Below are 20,692 nucleotides of genomic sequence, written 5' to 3' on the forward strand. Positions count from 1 at the left end.
CTCAGCCAGGGAACTGACCCCAGCCGCTGGGGTCGCGTACAACAGTGCCGGCTGCATCAGGAAGGGCACCTGGGAAAAAAATTCTGCCAAATCAAACACGCGGTGGTGGTGACCCCTAATGGGTGCAGCCGAAAGAGGAACGGTAACATTATTATTATTATTATTATTATTATTATTATTGATGATGATGATGGTGTGAAGGTTTCATAAAACCATTAACTGGTGAGACAGCACTTCACCTTGTAGCAGAAGTGGAACATGGACAAGAACGATGAGAAAAAAGCCCCTGAAATAAATGGCTGCGTTACAGCACATACAGACCATCAGCAGTGAAGATATCCAGCGTCTGGGACTTTAGATTTAATATTAATTACAGATTTAATATTAATTACAGATGTACAATCAGTACGATTAGATTTATGGTTAGACATATCAAGTATGAGTTTTACATTCCCTGTTTATTTCAAACAAAACCCTGGAAATGAAGCTGACATTCTGCTCTTTCTCACAATCAACATTTCCTTTCATATCTTGGAGTACAAAGCCAAAACATCTTAAATTATACAGTACAAGGGCCCAATTACGTACAAGCTGCTGTACTGTACATCCATTTCCAATATGCAGTATTAAAGGAGGGGAAAAATCGATTGCAGTGGTGTGCACACACGACAGAAAAATTAAATCTGGCCTAGCATCAAGGACAGCAGGATGGATTGAGAAGCAAGGTCAGTCGCCTGGGCAGTAGTGTAATACGAGATGCCAGAGAGGCAGCAATTCCTGCGCCACTTCCACAAGTGTGACACACAATCGCCTCTCCAATTCCACTCACAAGAGAAAGCAAGCCTTTAAAGAAGTGGAATTACATCAGTGTGTGTTAGATTTAAGCAATATCACACGAGTAAGAGTGCGTTATACTGAATATCGCACAGCTGGGATTCGGCCTTAGGTAATCGATATCACTTTTATACAACAGTTCCATAAACAAGAAATTAATATCAGGTACCTGACATTTCAGACACAATATTGGCAAATGGTTCGTTTATTTTTTGCTCCGTTAACAGAAATACAGTCGATCTCGAAGAAACCGCATTCACTCTAGCTTAGCACACGATGATTTGTACGTTCCTGTTAAAGGTGCATCCGGTAAAATCAGCTTCCCTTTTTCCTCTTCATCTTCATCAGACGAGCTTTCATATTTTAATTCGGAAGTTATCCATCCATCCATCCATTCTCTGTACCGTTTATCCTACGCAGGGTCGCGGAGAATGAGGAGCCTATCCGGGGAACTCGGGGCACTAGGCGGGGGTCACTCTGGATGGTGTCCAGGTACACACACCCATCACAGGGCACAATCACACACACACACACACACCCATTCACACACTGCAGACAATTTAGAGATGCCAATCTGCCTACAGCGTGTGTCTATGGACTGGGGGAGGAAACCGGAGTACCCGGAGGAAACCCCTGAAGCAAGGGAAGAACATGCAGATTCCATGCACACAGGCAGTGGCAGGAATTGATCCTTTAACCCCAGAGGTGTGAAACGTGCTATTCACGAAAGATGTATCTTTGTCATGTCCGCTGATGACGTCGCTAACTCTACTGTATTAACCGTTTCAGTGGGACTAGAGTTAAACAGTGAAACGTCCCAGTGCGGTCATACTAAATATAAGCACTCTTAGGAATGCTGGTCGTCCAATCAGATTAGTGAACTGGAACTAAGTGTTGTATAAAATGTTTTGAGCTTGATGGAGACACCTCATGACATCCAACTGGCAGTTTGTATGCAAATGGTAAGGAGTTCCTCCTACAAAGCCATGTAGTCCTATAGTACTGTGTCGTTATCATATAAAGCATGAATCCACTTTCAATAATATAGTGTGTGTGTGTGTGCGTGTGTGTGTGTGTGTCTCAGACACCTGGCATTTGATGCAGCTAAGATACTGTGGGATCTCTGGATTGGGAAGCTTCCTCTCAGCAGTGCTGACTCGCTGTATCTCTGCTGTATACTCCTCCAAAGTCCTCGTCGCTAACAGCATATTGAGCTCTTCGCTAGAGTGCTCAGAGGGATTGGCTGGTTTGTTGCTATGGCCTAAAGTGCAGAAACTCCTAGAAAGTGTGCTCAGTGCAGAACAGTTCACGCACCCGTGAACCACAAAAAGCAACCAACGAGTTATGGCACGTTTGAGGCTCGTGGGAAATTGCCAGGGCGAGGCAGCTGCAGGGGGTTCCCACGCGGCACATGGAGTTTATCTAATCAAAAAGTTTACTCCGCAAACGTTCAGGGTAGACAGGGATTTATGTAGATAAATCATTGTGAGAACATTGAATGTACAGTATGTGCAGCAGGACACAGTTTATAGCACGAGTATTACAGATAAGTAAACGAAACGGAAATGTAATTGTATGCACTATAATACCATAAATAATAGGCAGAAAAAACAGGTTATAGCAGGAGAGTAATTAAAATAATCACGCTCATATTTGCACCTTAGAGGTGCAGTTTAAAGGGTTTTTTAGACCTAAAATTATCAATGATCCCTAAGAAAATTTGTGATTTCTAATATTCCAGTATAATTGGTACTTATTTATTTTACTAATATTTCTAATAATAGTATTAGCTCTGTGTTCTCTTGGCTGTGTGTTTTGGATCATTGTGGTGTTGGAAGGTGAACCTTCGCCCCACTTTGAGGTCATTTGTTCATCTTTCCTTTGATCCTGACAAACCTTTGAGTCTCTGCACCTGAAAAACAGCCCCACAGCATGATGCTTCACTACAGGGATGGAGTTGGCCAGGTGATAAGCGGTGCCAGGTGCCTGGTTTCCCGCAGATGTGCCGCTTGTCAGTCAGACCAAAGGGCTCCATCTTGTTTTCATCAGACCATACAGCCTTATTTCTTGTGGCTTGAAAGTCCTTCAAGCGAGCCGTCATGTGCTTTTTACTGGGACGCGGTTTCTAACATAAATGCTGTAGAGATAGCTTTCCTGCTCAGGTTCCCCTTCTCTGCACAGAACCTCTGTAGTTCCATCAGTGATTTTCAGGTTCTTGGTTGTGCCTCTGATTAAAGCCCTTCTACGTCGTCGTCTCAGCTGGGCTTGGCAGCCAGCTCTAAGAAGAGTACTTCAGAAGTTCTGAATCATTTAAGCAGGATGGAAGCCACTGTGCACTGGGCTTCAAAGCTGCAGAAATGTTTCAGTACCCTTCTCAGATTTGTGTCTCAACCAGTGCCTGTATATGTACTGCATAAGAGTGGACAACATGGCGCTATTGACTCCTGTTGTGTGGTTTTGAAGCCTAAATTTGGTAGAATTGATTGAGTTTGTGCAGCAGCTTGGAGTTGAAGTCAGAGCATGTGCAATAGATACAGAGAAGTCCGCCTCTCGTCCACGCATATTGGTTATTCTTTACGCTGGGAGCGCACACAGAGCGATATTACCTGAACTTAAGATGGCGCATCGAACAAGATAATGTAAGATGATAAATTGTATATGTATTTTTGCATGTTGATTTTACTGTTGAAAAGACTACAGAGCTTCGATTCATGACTGACCGAGCTACCATGTGCTAGCTAGCTGACATGCTAATGTAATACATCAGTTCAAAATATACCAGTAAACAGCAATCACTTTACACTTACACTCAACAGCGAAAAAAAAGAGGAAAAATGGCTGCTGTTCATGATTTTCATCTAGCTCTGTCACCTGCAGTAAGTTCAGACACATCTGAATGGAGAAGTGCTTGTTTATGCGCCGCTCGTTTTACTGGTGGAGTTCGTTTAAAAAGGAGTGACTAGCTAACCTTACCAAGCTACTTCAGGTTTTCACCAAGGTCATACAGTCAATAGTACATAGTTATGAAATTTAGCGAGTGTTAGCCGCCTTGGTTTGTGGCATCACTGCTGGTGGTTGTGTTGGTTTGTGTGAAGTTATTAAGGGAAGTTATTATATCAGTAGAGCGCTGAGCTAGCAATGACATCAGAATGAGCAACATACCGGGAAAACTCCACATTACTCTGTGCTGAGGGTCTGTTCAAACCGTTTACAGCAGAACAAGACATGGTTTCGCTACAGAACAGTCAACAGTAAAATCAATATATTTGCAAAAATATACATTTGCAATTTATCATTCTACATATTAATCAATAACGCAGTACTTACCACTTTGAGCTAGCGTTCGATGCATCATCTTAAGCTCAGGTGATATACAGGACCTCAGCATTCGCACTGCCAGCATGAAGAACGACCGACACGGGTGAACGAGAGGCAGATCCACTGTATCTACTGCACATGGTCTGGCTTCAACGTCAACCTACTGCACAAACTCAATTCTACCTTCTGGCTTCAATTGAATTAAATTCAATTTTATTAGTATAGCACTTTTCACAATGGACATTATCACAATGCAACTTTACAGAAATCCATAAATTCTGGATATAAATTTTAAATTTATATATCTCTAATGAGCAAGCCAGAGGCGATCGTGGTGAGGAAAAACTCTGTCTGGCTTCAATGGCTTCAAAACCACACAATGGGAGTCAATGGCACCATGTTGTCTACTCAAATACAGAGTTACTGGTCAAGACACAGCTCCGTCTCAGAGGACCACGGACTGTTTCTTTAACTATTGCCTTGTTTTGTGCTCTGAAACACACTAACAGAGACGAACCTTACCTAATCGTGTCCAATCAACTGAATTTAGCACGTGTACGCTCCCTCCACTGGCTTCCTGTAGCTGCCCGCGTCAGATTTAAAACACTGATGCTTGCCTACAAAGCCCACTTACCTCACAGCAGTTATCCCCCGGCGCACTGCACCACGATCCCTCCGATCCAGCGCCACTCGACTGTTCCATCATCTCTCAGAGTACGAGGAAGGCATGCGTCAAGGTTCTTCTCTGTTCTGGCACTTAGGTGGTGGAATAAACTTCCCCTAGAGACCTACCTTTTCTTAGTACTTAAATTAACACTGTATTATTTATAAAAAATAAATAAATCTCTTACTGTCTTGTTTGTTTTTCATGTTTTATTACCTCCCCAACAGTTTTTTTTTTAACTACTTAGTCCGTGACCTAGTGAACCAGTATGAGGATGTGTATGAACCCTATTCCACTACCTCTGCAATTTTGCACATTTATTTCTTAAATTGCTGCTTAGACACTGTAAACAAAATACAGTATTGAACACCTGCATTTTGCTGCTAATTAGTATGTCATGTTTACATTTACAACATTTATTATTATATTGTAATATCTCTTTGCACCTTATTCCACACAAGAACTGTGTCCTTGTTAGCGCTACACTGTCCTTTACTGTACCTACTGTCCTGATTGTTGTTCTGTCTTGCTCTGTATGTACATGTGCACTTTATGTAGTTCTGTGTATATCTTTACAGTCTCATGTAGTCCTGTGTGGTTTATGTAGCACCATGGTCCTGGAGGAACATTGTTTTGGTTCATTGTGTACTGTACCAGCTGTAGATGGATGAAATGACAATAAAGCCACTTGAACTTGATTATTGATAGAGAATTTAAGGCACTTCTGTAAGTCGCTCTGGATAAGGGTGTCTGCTAAATGCCATAAATGTAAAATGTAAATCTGTAGAAACACAACAAGAATGATGAAGAATGAAAACAGAATGCACCTGAGCTGAAGGAATGATTTAATCCATCCGAGAGTACGTCTGTAATGAAAAAATCAATAGGATTGAATAGTTTGATTCCTGGACACGTGCGTCTGCTTTGCTGTTTCTGCCTCCTGAGTGTTCAGGACTATTGACCTGGAACATGATCCTAAAGCATGGGAGATAACCACCAAATCTGGCTACCATTGTTTTTCACAAGTTGTGGGTTTTTTTCTTTTAAAAACTGCTTTAGAAACAAATCCCAGTGTCGCTCATTAAACAACTACGATGCATTAAGAGTTCTCAGAGCTGTAATAATCCTATCCCATAGTGCTTAGAGTCTAAAAGTAGCCGAAGCACGCCCTCTGCCGCTCTGAACAGATCCCTGCTCTAAGGAGGGAAGAGGGATGGGCAGTGTTAATATTTTAGCTGTATTTAATACACCACATGACCATCTCAGCCCTACATTTCCTAAAACCTATTACATCATTTTTATTATTAATCACAGAGTGATCACCTGATCTTGTCTCCTGTAACAGCTTAACATGACTTAACATTTTACACAGAGGCTTTCAATCAAAACACACCAAAGGTTTGCAATTCAACAAGGTTTTATTAAGGTAAACCTGGATCTAGCATTACCATCATATACATTTTTCCCAGTTGTTAACTTGCAATTACATATAATAATGTGTTTACACACTTTTAAGCATAAAAATATCCATACAAAAAAAAATACATTTTATAGGATAGTAATATAGGAACAGCAGTGACAAAGTGGAGCAGACGCCATTTTGGGTCTGCTTCTGCTCGTTTTTAAAAAATACAGATTGCACGCAAAAAAATTGCTCTATACATCCAAAAAAAAAAAAAAAGGAAAAAAAAAAAAGGAGGAGGAGGAGACTGGGGGAACCAATGGAAATAGGCAGACGTGCAGAGGGAGCGAGGCGTCTGAGTGCACATGCGTGGAAGGCTACACCTCCCTGCCAGTTCGGGAGAAAGTACAGCGCAGTGACGGCTGACACTCTTCAGCCTCGAGGCATGTTTCACAAGACACTGGTGCAGTGAGCTAGTTATCGCTCCACTGGTGAGGACCGAAAGGCTCTCTGATTGCTAAGACACAGGCTGGACAGTAACTAGTAAGTAGAATATGACCATATGTAAACATAGAAGTATTTCAAACCAGCCAAACTGCGCTATGGTGCCACGGTCCGTGTACGTAAACGTGAAAAATGATTGATTAGAAAACACTAGCCATGTAAACGTAGCCTTGATCAGGCTGTATAGAGAAATCGTCTGGACCTCTGCGAGAGATATACCTCATATTTATTCCTCGATTTAAAGCCCTTTGCGTGTGAAAGGTAGACGGAGGGAAAATTAGCGTGCACTAGTGACGTCTGAATGACACTCTTTAGTCTATATACAGTGTTAAACAGATATGCTTGCAGCCCGGCGAAGCGGTTCGCTTGCGTGTCCCTGACCACAATGAAATTCAGACATTTTGTTGGTCATTACGTAAAGGCAACGTCATCAGAAAATTATTCATACGAATAGTAAAACTATAAAATAGGACCGAAGCAAACGATTGAGAATCTTATCATAAAAAAAAGTTGCTCTGAGCTTTACTTCTACTCGATTGCATACTGCTACAGTTTTAGATATGATTCGTTACGATAAACTACGCCGTGGCGCTGGTCGGGGGTGTATGGATCCCACTTCTCCACAAAACAAACAAACAAAAAAGCCAACACCAAATGTAATGCATTTCAATCGATTTTAGCAAACTGCATGTATTAGCATCTTTATGCTCCAACAGAATCGTTTTTAGTGCCGTATTTGATTTTGTATCTTTCGTATCTGTACACCCCGTGTGTGATCATGCTTTAGACACAGTTACACAAAGTGTCTTCTAGTTCCTCTGTCAGTAAAAGTTAATTAAAAAAAAAAAAGATAATTCTACCTAATAACAGTCACTGTCGTGTCAATAACAAAGCCGTTTTTAAACAGCAGAGGCAAAAAAAGGTAAATAAATAAAAATAAAAAAAAATCACAATAAACGAAAGAGTTTGCAGTTACAAAAAAGGACTCAACTCCAAGAGCTCTCCTGAAAAATAGCAAGTAAAAAAACAAACAAACAAACAAACAAACAAACTGCAAACCATTTGGAATGAATCCAACGTTGGAAGACGAAGTTCAGCACCGCCTTTCGATTTTTACATCTTTTTTTTTTTTTTCTTTCTTTCTGTTACTGTAACCTTGAAATAAATCATGACGAAAGCTTTTTAATCCCTCCTTCCTCTGACTAACGCTAGGCGGGTCAGAGAGGTTCCATCAACACTACTTCCACAAACACTCTGAAATACAAAAATCTGTGGTTGTGTACATGTTAAAGAAAACAATATCACCTGTATGGTAAACACCACTGGTCAACACCAGCACATCGGTCGCCATGGTAACACCTGCAACGCATAACACGGTAACCGTACGGTTTTTGACCACCGGATTTTTAAACGTGACAAATTTCATAATTTTACACTGATTATTGTAAATTTTTTTTTCTTTGAATAAGAACCTGCGCACTGGAGTGGAAAGTGTTGTGATTCATGTTCAGAATGTCGAGCTGAGACCCTGAGTAAACTGGACCGTGATATAAACGCTGCCCTTTGTTTAGCTTGAACCTGACATGCATATTCCTGCTTTAATTCTTCTATGAATATAAAGAAAGTGACTTTTTTTTTTAAATAATAAAAAAAAAACTCCAAAATGAACAGCCTCTCTTCCGTCTTGCCAATTTCTCTCATCCTGATGATGTGCATGTCGTGTTGTGTAGGACCCAACCCGCGTCAGAGCGCAGCCGCTTCACAGTCACATGCGAGAGCCTTGTTCTTGAAGAATCTGATAAAGCAGGAAAGAAGCTCAATGTTAAATAGGAAGCAAAAAAAAAAAAAAAAAAAAAAAAAAAAAAAAAAAACATTACAAAAATGTGAACATTAAACGTAAAGCATGCTGTACATTTGCACTACAGGATCAGTGCTCTAAAGAACGACTGGAAAAAATTGCTTAAATTATTCTGCATAGAACATAATGACAACGGCATTAAACATTAATGATGGATGAAATGAGCCGGAGGAGAGCTGAACTGAATTCAAGAGGAGATGGCTGTGAGGACGTTTTCAGGAAGAGACAGTCTTGCTGCTGGGTGAAGCGCTTAAATATTGAGGAGGTTTTCCATCACTAACTCAGCCTTGTGTCGGATAATGGCGGAAAACTGGATGAGCTGAAAGTCTCACTGAGGCTACGAGCCAAGTCGAGAGTCACACAAACATGAGGAAAGGAGGACAACTGCTTGAGGGGAAGAAAAAAAACCTGGACATCTTACAGCGTTAATATAATATAATAACCGTCTCTTTATCCTCTTGATAAACACTCCAGTGAGGAAGAGCTGTTTAATCTGCCAATAGCGTCCAGTTAATTAACACTTGGATTAAAATGGATTTTCACTTGGGGTATAATACGTCTCAGAAAACAAACAAACAACAAACAAAGAGCCTTAACTACTAAAATCAGCGGCACACACTGAGCAGGTACACTACGTGCAGGCTTGTGAGATCGTGTGCAAAATGGCGTCGTCGTATCACACAACCCCTCAGGGCTGATTAATATCTCTGAGAGGACGTCAGGACGACGCACGGGGTGAGGTGCTCACGAACGCGAGCGTGTCCTCCAGGACGTGTCGCATGAACCACGCCAGAAGTTACTGAATCACACGTCGAGGAAGAGCTGTGTTTACTGTAGTTTACCTCACTAACGCTGTGTGTTCGTCAGGAGGCTGTTAGAAGCAGGAGACAGTGGCGAGTGCGATCCTGCAGGCTGTTATAAACTTTATATAACATCACGCTTTATATAACATCAGCACAATATCATGAGTGTAGTTTCCCCTGAATGAATCCTTTATACAGTAACGTGATCAAACATGAACCACTGAGGGGCAAACTCGCTCGTGTTCATTTCTCCTCGATGCTTTACGGATTTTAACAGACGACACTTTCAGGAAGCCGCTTCAGAGCGCGAGCTCAACTGTAAAAGACGGAAAGTTCTGGATGCGATGGAGGAAAATTTGTATAGTTTACGCTTCAGATGTACTCTGAACAGTATTACTCTGATTCAGACAACATTAATTTGACTTTGATTAAATGTGCGGAAAAAAGGTCACGTCGTCTCATCAAACCGTTTCTGTGTACGCAATCAGACACGCCTCTCCGCCAGCCAATCAGCTTGCGCCCTATGTACATGCACAACGTCTCTGTGTGCCACGTCTTACCCATGATCCCCTTCTCTGCGTCACGACACACAGACACAAATACGCACGAACATGGAAGTATAAACCAGGCATATTGAAGATAATATCACTCGTGGCTCTCAGAGGGAAAAGAAGGGGGCGTGGCCAGATGTATCATCATTACAGAGGAAAACCAGAAGCTGGTTAACGAGTCTGCTGTAATTAGCATTTAGTCAGTTTTTTTTTTTTGATGAATTACTTGTTAACTGAATTAATAAACCTAACAAGGAGTTATTTAAGCTCACTGTAAAATTGAAATAAAATTAAATAAACCGTGTGTGCATGTGCTCCGTGTTGAACAGCAGCGGAGATCCCTGTGTTGAAGTCCTGTACAGTGAAGTCTCCCTGATAAACAACACACTGTTTCATTTTGTTAATTGAAACCCAGAGCGAAGACACTCAGGGACAGGAGAAGCTACGACGCACGAGAGGAAGGCGTTAGACAGCAGGCCACAAAACAGACGCAAACGAAACGCATATTACGAGATACAGAACGATTTATTTTTGTCGATCTTAAAGCTGTAGACGCCACGCTTTCCGACAGACGCCTAAATCTTACGACTTGATAGCCATCACGATGGTTAGAATCCGTTGGAGATTTACGATATTTTCGCAGATCGTCTCGCGGCGCGCTACAGTGATGCTCACCTTAGCCTTGTCGCTCTGCTCACTGTTTGTGCCGTACGACTGATTGTGCAGCTCCTTGGACACGACGCAGAGGAACTCCGCCTGGTCTTCGTTTCCGTAGTTGTACGACGAGCCGATACTGACCAACTGGAGGAAAAACAAACACACAAACAAACACACAAACAATCAGCAAATGTGTTAATTAGTGAAGACAAAGGACGAGTTCTTGATAATCTTATAGAAACAAGCGATAGGAAAATGTAATCAACCAACCAAATAGCCCACGCTGAAGTGGACAAATAAATTCATTATCTCAAGTAAAATCTCTACGGAGCCCCTGAGGGGACACAGTGATGGAAAAACACAGGAGGGAAATTTATATTTCAATGCTTTTGGGTTCCGCCGAGAAACTTTGTGTTCTCTCACAACTTTTTTTTGTGTTCTCGCAAATACAAATATCTACGCGAGAGAACGCAAAAGTTTTGAAATATAAAACTTCCTCCCATCTCATATTTTTTTCCATCACCACGTCCCCTTAGGGGCTCCGTAAATCTCAGATGTGTTCGCTTGTGTGTGTGTGTGTGTGTGTGTGTGTGTGTTTACTTGACCAAATCATGTGGCACGATTCCCACACACACTGCTCAGAGTACGTACGCAACGCAGAGAGGAACTACATCCACTTCTGACACGACTTTAACAATTAATTTATTAAATAAATAAATAAATAAATAAAAGCAACCCCCTGCTGATTCATTAAAGAAATCACACAACATAAGAATAATGCGTTGAAGGTTTTGCTTTTGAGTGTGGTATGATGTCTCCATACAAATCTTTTTTTTATAATGTTAAAAAGTGAATCCAAGGCAGAGCACTGTCGCTAGTCTACCTCAGGGTACGAGACGAGGGGTTTTTATTCTGCACACGGAGAATGTTGCTGATCTGTTTATTTATTTATATCTAGAGAACACAGTTCAGCTAACTTCAAAAAGAAAATCAACATATCACACAGCAGAACTGATGGGTTTGTGACTCTTTGCTGTATTTCAGACAGATATCTACAGTTAGTGGGCTTCTTTCACATCTATAGGCAATAAACTATTTCAGACGTTTGACCTTGCTGTGACCTTCACCTTGTTCGGATCAGTTCCAAAATCTAATCAGTTCATCTGCTGGTTACGAAGATAATTCTTCAAAAAATCCTACAGACATTCAACCACGAGCATGGGGCGGATAAAACCGAAAACATAACGCCTCCAACAAACACCTGGTGACGGAGGCATAAAGGATTCGTGTGGATCGTGTTCATCCTTTCTTGATGTAAATGGTCCTAATCCGAAGCCTACACACAGACTAGGGCTGGCGGCGAAATGACGGAAATATCACATCACGACATTTCTACGATACATGATACGCATCATGATGTGCATCGGTTTGCTCATAAACACGAGCCAGTAATACAGCAGTGTTGCTTAAAACACTGTTAGAAATAATGATACACTTGTGTTTTATTAAAGTTAATTTATAATAAGTGTATTTTATTTTTTAATATAGCGTATCGTATAATAGAGCCGTAAGCCATAAACAAATGCCTGATGACAGAAGATTCATGCTCGCTTATTGTTATTATTATTATTAATATTATATATTAACTTTACCCTGATCGCTCATTTCGTGCTCCCAGCTGTCTGTGCACTCGACCTTTTATGGAGATTTGTCTCGGCTACTTTGTTTAGTCATTTATGAACACGGTGTCACATGGTGTTATACTGCCTCCATCTCGCATATGCGTAGTTTACAGCAAGAATAAATCCATCTTTAGATGTTGCCATTTTTTGAGAGAAGCTAAAAAAAAAACCCTTCATTATCGCAATCTAACATTCATTCACCTAGTTTTATATATATATATAGCGTCACTAAATGCAAATAAGCTGCATCAGGAAAACACGCTTTGCATTTTACGGGTGATCGACATCCGCGTGCGAGCACGCAAATTCCGATGTTCCACAAACAAGTACGGAAAGAATTAGGTTTGGTTTGACTTTTTCCAACATTTATACACATCGTTACTAACTGATAAATGACGATCAATGAGGCCCAACGTACATTTTAAAGAGTTCTAAAGATGAAAACGCCGTTAGACATGAAGAATAATTCAGCTAGCTAACACTAATTTTATCTCTCACAGGCTAAGACCTTTGATCACATGACCCATGAGAAACTGAATCACTTTTTACTTAAGAGCTCACAATAAAATGCTACAGTATTAATGGTTTTATTTCACTTTTATTATTTCTAAATTATTGTTAAATATTACTAAAATTAAACCTTGTGCTGTAGGCAATAAAATGACAGAATGACAGAAATTCCTACACTAGCAATCTCTAAGACGTAATTTCCACAGAATTATGAACATTACTATAAAACCAACGGCCATTTCTGTTTAATTATCCATCCTGAACTGCACTGTGTCGCTGCTTCTCCTCTGAGGGATGTAGAGACGTTTACTCTGAGAAGATAAAGCCGCAGGCGGACGAACTGGTGATCCTAAACGAACATCCTAACACACAAAACACCCGAGACACGCCTGCTCCTCCGCTCCACTGCAAACAGACGCTTCCTTTCTCTCTGCCCAGCGTCTCTCTCTCTCTCTCTCTCTCTCTCTCTCTCTCTCTCTCTCTCTCTCCCCTTCACTTCACACTTGCAGAAGAAATACCACACCCACAGGGAGAGGGCAGTTTAGAAACGATCGGATGGCAAGAGACTGCAAATTCGACCGCCATCATAGAACTGGGCTCAATTTTCTTTTTCTAAAATTAGCGTTAAACCAAACCACACAGCTGGGCTTTTGTTTTTGATTCTGTACCATCGCTCCAGGATCAGAAACTTTCCATGCCCTTTTTTTTTTTTAAAGCTTTAACTTCTTTAACGTTACACTTACAATACTTTTATATTATTTTAACTAGTATAGCTTTATCTTACTTGTCTGCACTTTCTTTATTTTTTATATATATTTTTTATAGTATTTTCTTCCTTCTGTCCCTTTTAAACCTTTTTCCTACGCTGCAGTTTTTTCTAAAACTTTTATTTAACCCCTTAACGCACAGCGTCCACGCTTATGAGAGCGAACACATGATTTACGGCTGTTTTTAGGAAAATATACGATGAGACTGTGACTGCAATTTAACCTGAACTCATCCACTCTATCTGCCGTATCTAACAACTTTACACAAAAATCTCAAATGAAATTAACTTACATAAAAAAAAAAAAAATTTGTATTTTTGTGCCATTAAACACCCTGAGTTTTTTTGTTTAGGTTCAGGTCTTTTTTTTTTTTTTTTTTTTTTTAAAGAATCATAAGATCGATATTTCTCACCTCTGAAATCAGCTTCATCATACGACAGTCCTGCATAAACTTATACACATCAAAAATAATAATATTTCCTATATTTTTGGTCATAAACGTTAAACATTTTAGACACGCTCTCGCACCTGATACTTATTTTTCGGACAAATTGTTTTAAAAAGACTGTTATATGGTGCCTTGAATACACTACTTTTGACGTTGCTCTAACTTGCGAAACAGCTGCTCCTTTCTCTCAGCTACTATCTTTAGTCATTTATGAACACGGTGTCACATGGTGTTATACTGCCTCCACTGTTTACACTGTATTTGTGTTGCACCATGCAGATGCGCTGCGTTCATTTGGCTTGTGCGCGTCCTCAGAAATGAGCGCAGCACATCTGCATCTGCATACGTAGTTTACAGCAAGAATAAATCCATCTTTTTATATATTTTTTTTAAATATATATTTCACAGGTGTTAAGTGAAATTTAACCGTCCCCGGGATGGCGTTAGTCTGAAGCCTTGCATTTGAAATGTATGAAAAGTGCAATATAGGTAAAGTTCTTCTTCTTCTTCTTATTATTATTATTATGATTATCACCCCACACTTGCCTGTTCAAACTTCCAGCCGTCAGACATGGTGGAGACCATCTGAGTGAGTTCCTCCTCTTGGCACTGGAGGACTCGGTAGACGTGTTTTACAGGAAGCTGGAAAGAAACACAGGCTGTGTTAGTCTCATGTATCCGCTCTTTTTAAAAGAAAAAAAAAAAAAAAAAAAAAGGATCGATGGCACCTCTGGTCTAAAATCATGGCTGTGGTGTTGTGTGGACTCGTGTGTGGACTCGTGTGTGGACTCGTGTGTGGACTCGTGTGTGGACTCGTGTGTGGACTCGTGTGTGGACTCGTGTGTGGACTCGTGTGTGGACTCGTGTGTGGACTCGTGTGTGGACTCGTGTGTGGACTCGTGTGTGGACTCGTGTGTGGACTCGTTCCCTCCAGCGCCAGCACATTAGCATTCCAGCGCTACTCCTACGGGAGGCTAAATTTGGTGGCCGGCCGGCGCTAACCGCTGACCTCAGCAGACCGGCATGAACTCACCAGCCAAACTGATAAGATCTGAATCACTAGCGGTTCAGAAGGTCTAAGGTCTGAGGATGATTTCATTCCTGAATTTAACTACGCAGCTACAAAGCTGCTCTATTTGATTAGCTACACATGATGATGTTTTTTCACCGTGACTCTGTGATAATGCAGAAGTACCATTTATAGCATCCTTCCATAAAATCTCACAGAAAACTTCACTATAGCAATTACACATTTTTAAAATATGTTGAAACATGTGGAGCGTCCACCGTACAAGTCCCAGTTTAAATTGTTGCTATAGAAACCACAACGAGCGTGTTAATATAAATCTGTGGTATAACGCTGCATTCGACTAAAACTCGTAACTCGACTAGGAAAAGCAAAAGTAAACGCCCCCTCAACCCAGAATTCCTCCTCGGGAACTCAGGACGGTCTCCTCATCTCCGAGTTCAGCAAGTGGCGTTAAATCAACATGGCTGCTCACAGCATGAGCCACAGCAGCACTTCTTACCTTTACATGAGTTACACTGTAAATGTTAGCTTTAGATCAAACAACATATAGATTTAACAAGTGAAAATGTCTGTAACACTGACTCCACAGTTAGCTGGCTTGTCACTAAAAAAAAGACAAACACGGAGGCGTCTGTGGTTTTTTCCCCTATTTTGTAGCTCGAGCGCACGGAGGTTGAAAAATTACGTAATTCAGAGCTCCTATTTCCGAGGGAAGCTGAATGCAGCGTAAGTGTAAATCAGCACAGCAAAAAATGTCATCTAAAAGAAATTTTAGAGATAATATCTACTTTACAAGATTACAAATAACCTCGTTACCCGATGAAACATTCATAAGTTCTTAAAAATTCATAACTGTTCTTACTGAAGAGAAGAAATTTCCACTGTATAATCACATGATCACAATTCCCATCTGTTCCACACATTCAGACATGTTTCACTCACCTGAGATGTTTTGCAGTCCCGCTCCCTGATTTTGTCTTTCACTAGTTTTATCAACGACGTGATGTTGTAAAACTCAGCCTCTTCCAGAACACCTAGGCAGCAATAACAGCTCATTAACAATCAACACTGATGCCACAAACACACAGAAAGCCTTCACCGAGAGCCCATGTGGGAAAAAACAAAACAAAAACAACAAACTCGCACGTCCAGACACGAAATCATTCCCATCATACCTTCTTCTGCAAGGCCTCGGTTGAGCACCAGCTTTCCGTGTCTCAGATAATTGAGGACTGGACCGAAGTACGTTGGGTCTCGGTCGATCAAGTACGCACCCGTTTCATCCTAGAGTTCAGAAGACATGGAAAAAAACTCATAAGAGGTTTCTTAAAAGAAAAAAAAAAGTTATAATAATCTGTTTTACGTCTTAACTTACTGATGGTAAGATCACATGAATAACAATAACTCCAGGCCTGAGAAAAGTCTCACAAGCCTTTCGCACCGCTTTAGTTCCAGGACTAAATTTCAGTACTAAAGTACTGGGTGATTTTGCGTGAACTATTTCCCAGTACCGTTTAAAGGGCTGCATTCGCACCGACAGTGGGCACTAGGAAGTGACGTAAGCCGGTCAACAGCGACGTCATTTGTGCGCGGCGTTCAACAACGGACACAAAGAAGAACAACGTAAACAACCGGAGGATGGAGGACGCTGTGATCGGAGCTGTGTTTCTGTTGTGTCTCGCGTCCATCTATCGCTGTTCTCCATACTTGCGGAATAAGTCGACGCTACAGCATGTTTACTCGGCGTTTTAAATCATGGTGGGTGAGGGCGTTTTCGTACGCGTTTGGCCAATCAACGTCTACTTACGTCACGGATAGTACCAGTTGTGCTGGTTAGACCCTGCTCCGGAGTAGGAGCTCATTTGGTTCTCGAAAAAGGCAGTCGGTACTAAAATCGCACCCAGTTCCGGAGGTGCGAAAACGCCAAAAAGTGGGTAGTTCCACAATTAGTTCAGGTACTATGAAAAAGTTCCCGCAGTGCGAAAGGCCCTAATCTGCTCTTTTGTTTCATTTATTTATTTTACAAATTAATACTAGAATTACCAAAGGCAGAATGTGTGTGCTAATATTTTAAAACGTTACTGGGAGCCACATTCAGACAAGCCAAGTTTAAATTCATACATGCTCCTGTAATCTCTCTCTCACTCTCCTGACAGCGAAGTTCAGCAATAAAGATAGATAAATTTCCCCGTCCATCTCTCTCCACTAAACAAACAAGTGCTGTGTCTCAGATCGCATGCTGATGTGCTGCTCTAGACCATTACTGAGCACTAATACGGCCCAGGTTTCCATTTACAGCTAGCGTTTGAATTACAAAAACCTCTCATGTTGCCTTCAAACCTACAGAAAGCTCTGATTTGCGTATCAGTGGGGTTTTATTGTCATTCCTCTATAAAGCTTGTGTACACTGACACGAAATGTCATTTCTCCAGGACCATGGAACGTACGCAAGACTACATAATGGGCAAATACACAACATTACGAGACGAGTGCAGGGCAATAAACACACGGAACACGGGCTGTAAACTATTGTGTAATGTAGCAGCAATAAGAATCGCAGCAATAACAAGTTCCATAATAAAAAGTGTGTGACGCAGCTTTGTTACACACAGGTGTGCAATGTTTTTGAGTCATACTGGGTTAGGTGTTTGACTCGCCCAGGTGAGCGTTGGAAGGCAGCAGAGTGTTGAGTAATCTGACTGCCTCAGGGAAGAAACTGTTATACGTAAGATCGGAGTTTTCAGCTGGAGATGCAGATCATGACAACAATCACGACGACAGCGGAAAGCTTTAAAGAGAGACAGAGACGGACGAGGATGTTCTGGCTCTGAAGTGCCGTCTAGTTGTCTAATTGCGCTTTCAAATCATACAGATGTACAGAAAATATGCAGCATGTGTGCGTGTGCGTGTGTGTGCGTGTGTGCGTGCGCGTGTGTGTGTGTGCGTGAAGCCACATTGCTGCTGCCACAAAGTCATGTGTCTTGTATAAACCAGGCTCCTCTGCTTGGCGCAGAGCCGCATCACACCAACCACTCCGGCATTGATTATTTTTCTATAACATCGCAACACTTCCCGCTAGACTAGTAAAACAGGGCAAGGAATATTCCTTTGGGTTTTAAGTCACTTACGTTACACACACTGTAACTGTTTCTGACATTATAAAAGTCTCAAATGTTACAGCAGTCCTACATTATAAATCTGGAATTTAAAAAAAAAAAAAAAAAAAAAAGGATAGTAAAGGCTTGGGAATTCCAGGTTTAAAGATTCTGCACTAATATCGCCAAAACTTAATCACGAACTGTAACGATTTACTGATCTGGAGTTTTCAAAACAACGCTCACAAAAAGCTACAGTTTTCTATCTACAGACTCCAACAGACTCCGACTAACAAACGATACAATCACTTTAAAAACACATCCATCCTGGTAACCAAAGCGACTCCCTGCAAGCGCCGAAGCGGGGAACAGGGACGGCTACGTGCTCAAAGGGCGACTGAAGTGTAAAACACGCCGCTTCATGCACGTTCACGGCACACAACACTTTCACGGATTAGTCTGGAAGAAGCATCTCATGTGTGTGTGAAATCCTTCTTAACGTGCGTCTGTCTCGGATTATCAAGGATTGTGCGAATAATCAGTCCAGAGCATTTTTAACAGAAGTCAGATTGACGTTTTGTGTCAAATTCCTTCAGTGGAAGTTTATTAATTTATGCTTTAGTGATTCTCACAGCTGTAAAACTTTCAAAATGCTACAAAATAATAATAAATATTTAAATATCTAAAATTCCAGCCAGGAAAATATTTTAACTACTTTAAAAGACAAACTAACTTCCTCACACCATAAAAAAATGGCCGGTGCTGAGCGCAAGCTTTAAAGGTGCATTATGTACGTTTTTTTCGCCCAAAGATTACAGACAAGTGAATGATTCCTGCTGATATTCATGAAGCTCCGCCCCCAGGAGCTACAGTCGCCCTTAGACTAGAGCAGCTGCATTCACACCATGTCGTAATTCCGAGATTCCGACTTCGGAGAGCTCTGACTGCTGCAACGTCGTGTAGGAACGCTCAGCGGTAAAATGTAGTTAAGTATTTATCTCGTAATATTTCTGGGTAATAATTTGTATAATTGACTTTTTACCGTCTTAATAACGCAAGATTAATTTGCGATGACACGTTTCCAACGTGTACGTTATTAATAAACAGCATGGTATTGTTACCTGATGCGGTTTCTGAGTTCTTCGATATAAGTAATATCATAAAAATGTGATTTAATTGTGTAATTATGTATTTTGTCTACATCATCATCATCATCATCTCACACGGATTCACTCTGGCGTATAACGAGGACGTGAAGAGCTCTGAGTAGCACGTCCGGGTTGTGGTCTAGTAATTACGGTAATTCCGACATGGCGTGGACGCGGCGTAGAGCGTCTATGGAATGACTGACAGGAGACGCATCCAAACACAAACACTTTTCCGGACCGGAAGTCAGTTTTCCCAACGGGATTTCTCAGCAAATTAATGCACTTTTCATTACGGCAACGGCTTCAACCTGTTTCATTTTCTTCTGTTTTACACATCATCCAGTTTAATTGTACAAGTAAAGAAGTTCAAAGAATGACTATTGCACCTTTAAACACACACACACACAGAGAGAGAGACACACACACACACACAGAGACACACACACACACACACACACACACAGACAGACACAAACAACAGATTTAATCTATTCAAACTAAAGTCTAGGCAAGCTGAGTTTTAAAGTTCATTTTAATTTAAACTGCTGGAGGGAAAAAGTGCTTTATTTATGTATTTATATATTCATATGTTAATGTATTTATATGTTAAAGTATTAAAGTGTAAACAGGTGAAGCTCTGTGTCTCTGCCTGGCTGTCATTAGTGTTAGTAAGCTAGTTAAAGTTACATGAGTTTAAAATGTCTCGAGTTTTCGAGTTTAGACGATAGTAAGAGAGTAAGTGGGATTATTTTACTGGGAAATGAAGAGCTAGTCAAATCCGCGGTCAGTGTGGTGCTGGAGTTTAACCGCTAGTTAGCTAGCCTGCTAACATTTCTCCACACACCGTTACAGTCCTGGAATTTTACCACTTTTTCTGTCCTGGGAAGCTGTAAAAACGCTGTTAAACCTGTCACACGAGTGATAAAGCATGAAGAGTAGTGTTTTTCCCCCAGTTCTGCTCCGGAGCTAGCCGGTAACTCGCCTTGTCGGAGTCCAGGTCGGGGTCGGCCTGGCACAGGCGGTACAGGAACGACTTGGGGTCCCGGCACAGGGTCTGCCTGGTGGTGAGGAAATACGTGCCGCCGACGTTAAGGCGAACCCACTTGGATGAAGCACTTGTGGCTGAGTGTATGCGGTCAGCTGCAGACAGGGCGGGACACCTCCGCGCCACAGAGCCGCTCGGGTCAGGGCTCTTCTCCGCCATGCCACCTCCGCTTCTCTCCGCTCTGCCCGCGATACCGGAACTCCGCTCAAAAGCCGGAAGTGATCGCGTCAATCCGCCCGTAGCCACGCCCACCGAGCCCCTGCCTGGTTGCCAGGTTTCCTCATTAACTGACTCGCGCAGCAAATTTTTTTTTATTTAATTTTTTTTTTGTAAATAATTCTTGAACAACAAATACATAACAAAAGTGCCAAAGGTA

At 41.4% G+C, this 20,692-nt stretch overlaps 1 protein-coding gene across 1 annotated transcript; it reads right to left on the reverse strand.

The window, feature by feature from the left end:
• Positions 1–6,215: 6,215 nt before the first annotated feature.
• On the reverse strand, positions 6,216–20,548 carry kctd5a (potassium channel tetramerization domain containing 5a). Its single transcript, XM_026929878.3, has 6 exons — positions 20,254–20,548; positions 16,204–16,312; positions 15,971–16,062; positions 14,545–14,640; positions 10,610–10,735; positions 6,216–8,517 (listed from the first exon to the last, which is right to left on the reverse strand). The coding sequence occupies exons 1-6, from the start codon at positions 20,473–20,475 to the stop codon at positions 8,488–8,490; spliced, it is 675 nt and encodes a 224-aa protein (XP_026785679.1). The 5' UTR covers positions 20,476–20,548; the 3' UTR covers positions 6,216–8,487.
• Between the last annotated feature and the right edge of the window lie 144 nt (positions 20,549–20,692).

Source organism: Pangasianodon hypophthalmus, chromosome 23 (assembly GCF_027358585.1).
Source record: "Pangasianodon hypophthalmus isolate fPanHyp1 chromosome 23, fPanHyp1.pri, whole genome shotgun sequence".
In the NCBI taxonomy this organism is placed as follows: Eukaryota; Metazoa; Chordata; class Actinopteri; order Siluriformes; family Pangasiidae; genus Pangasianodon; species Pangasianodon hypophthalmus.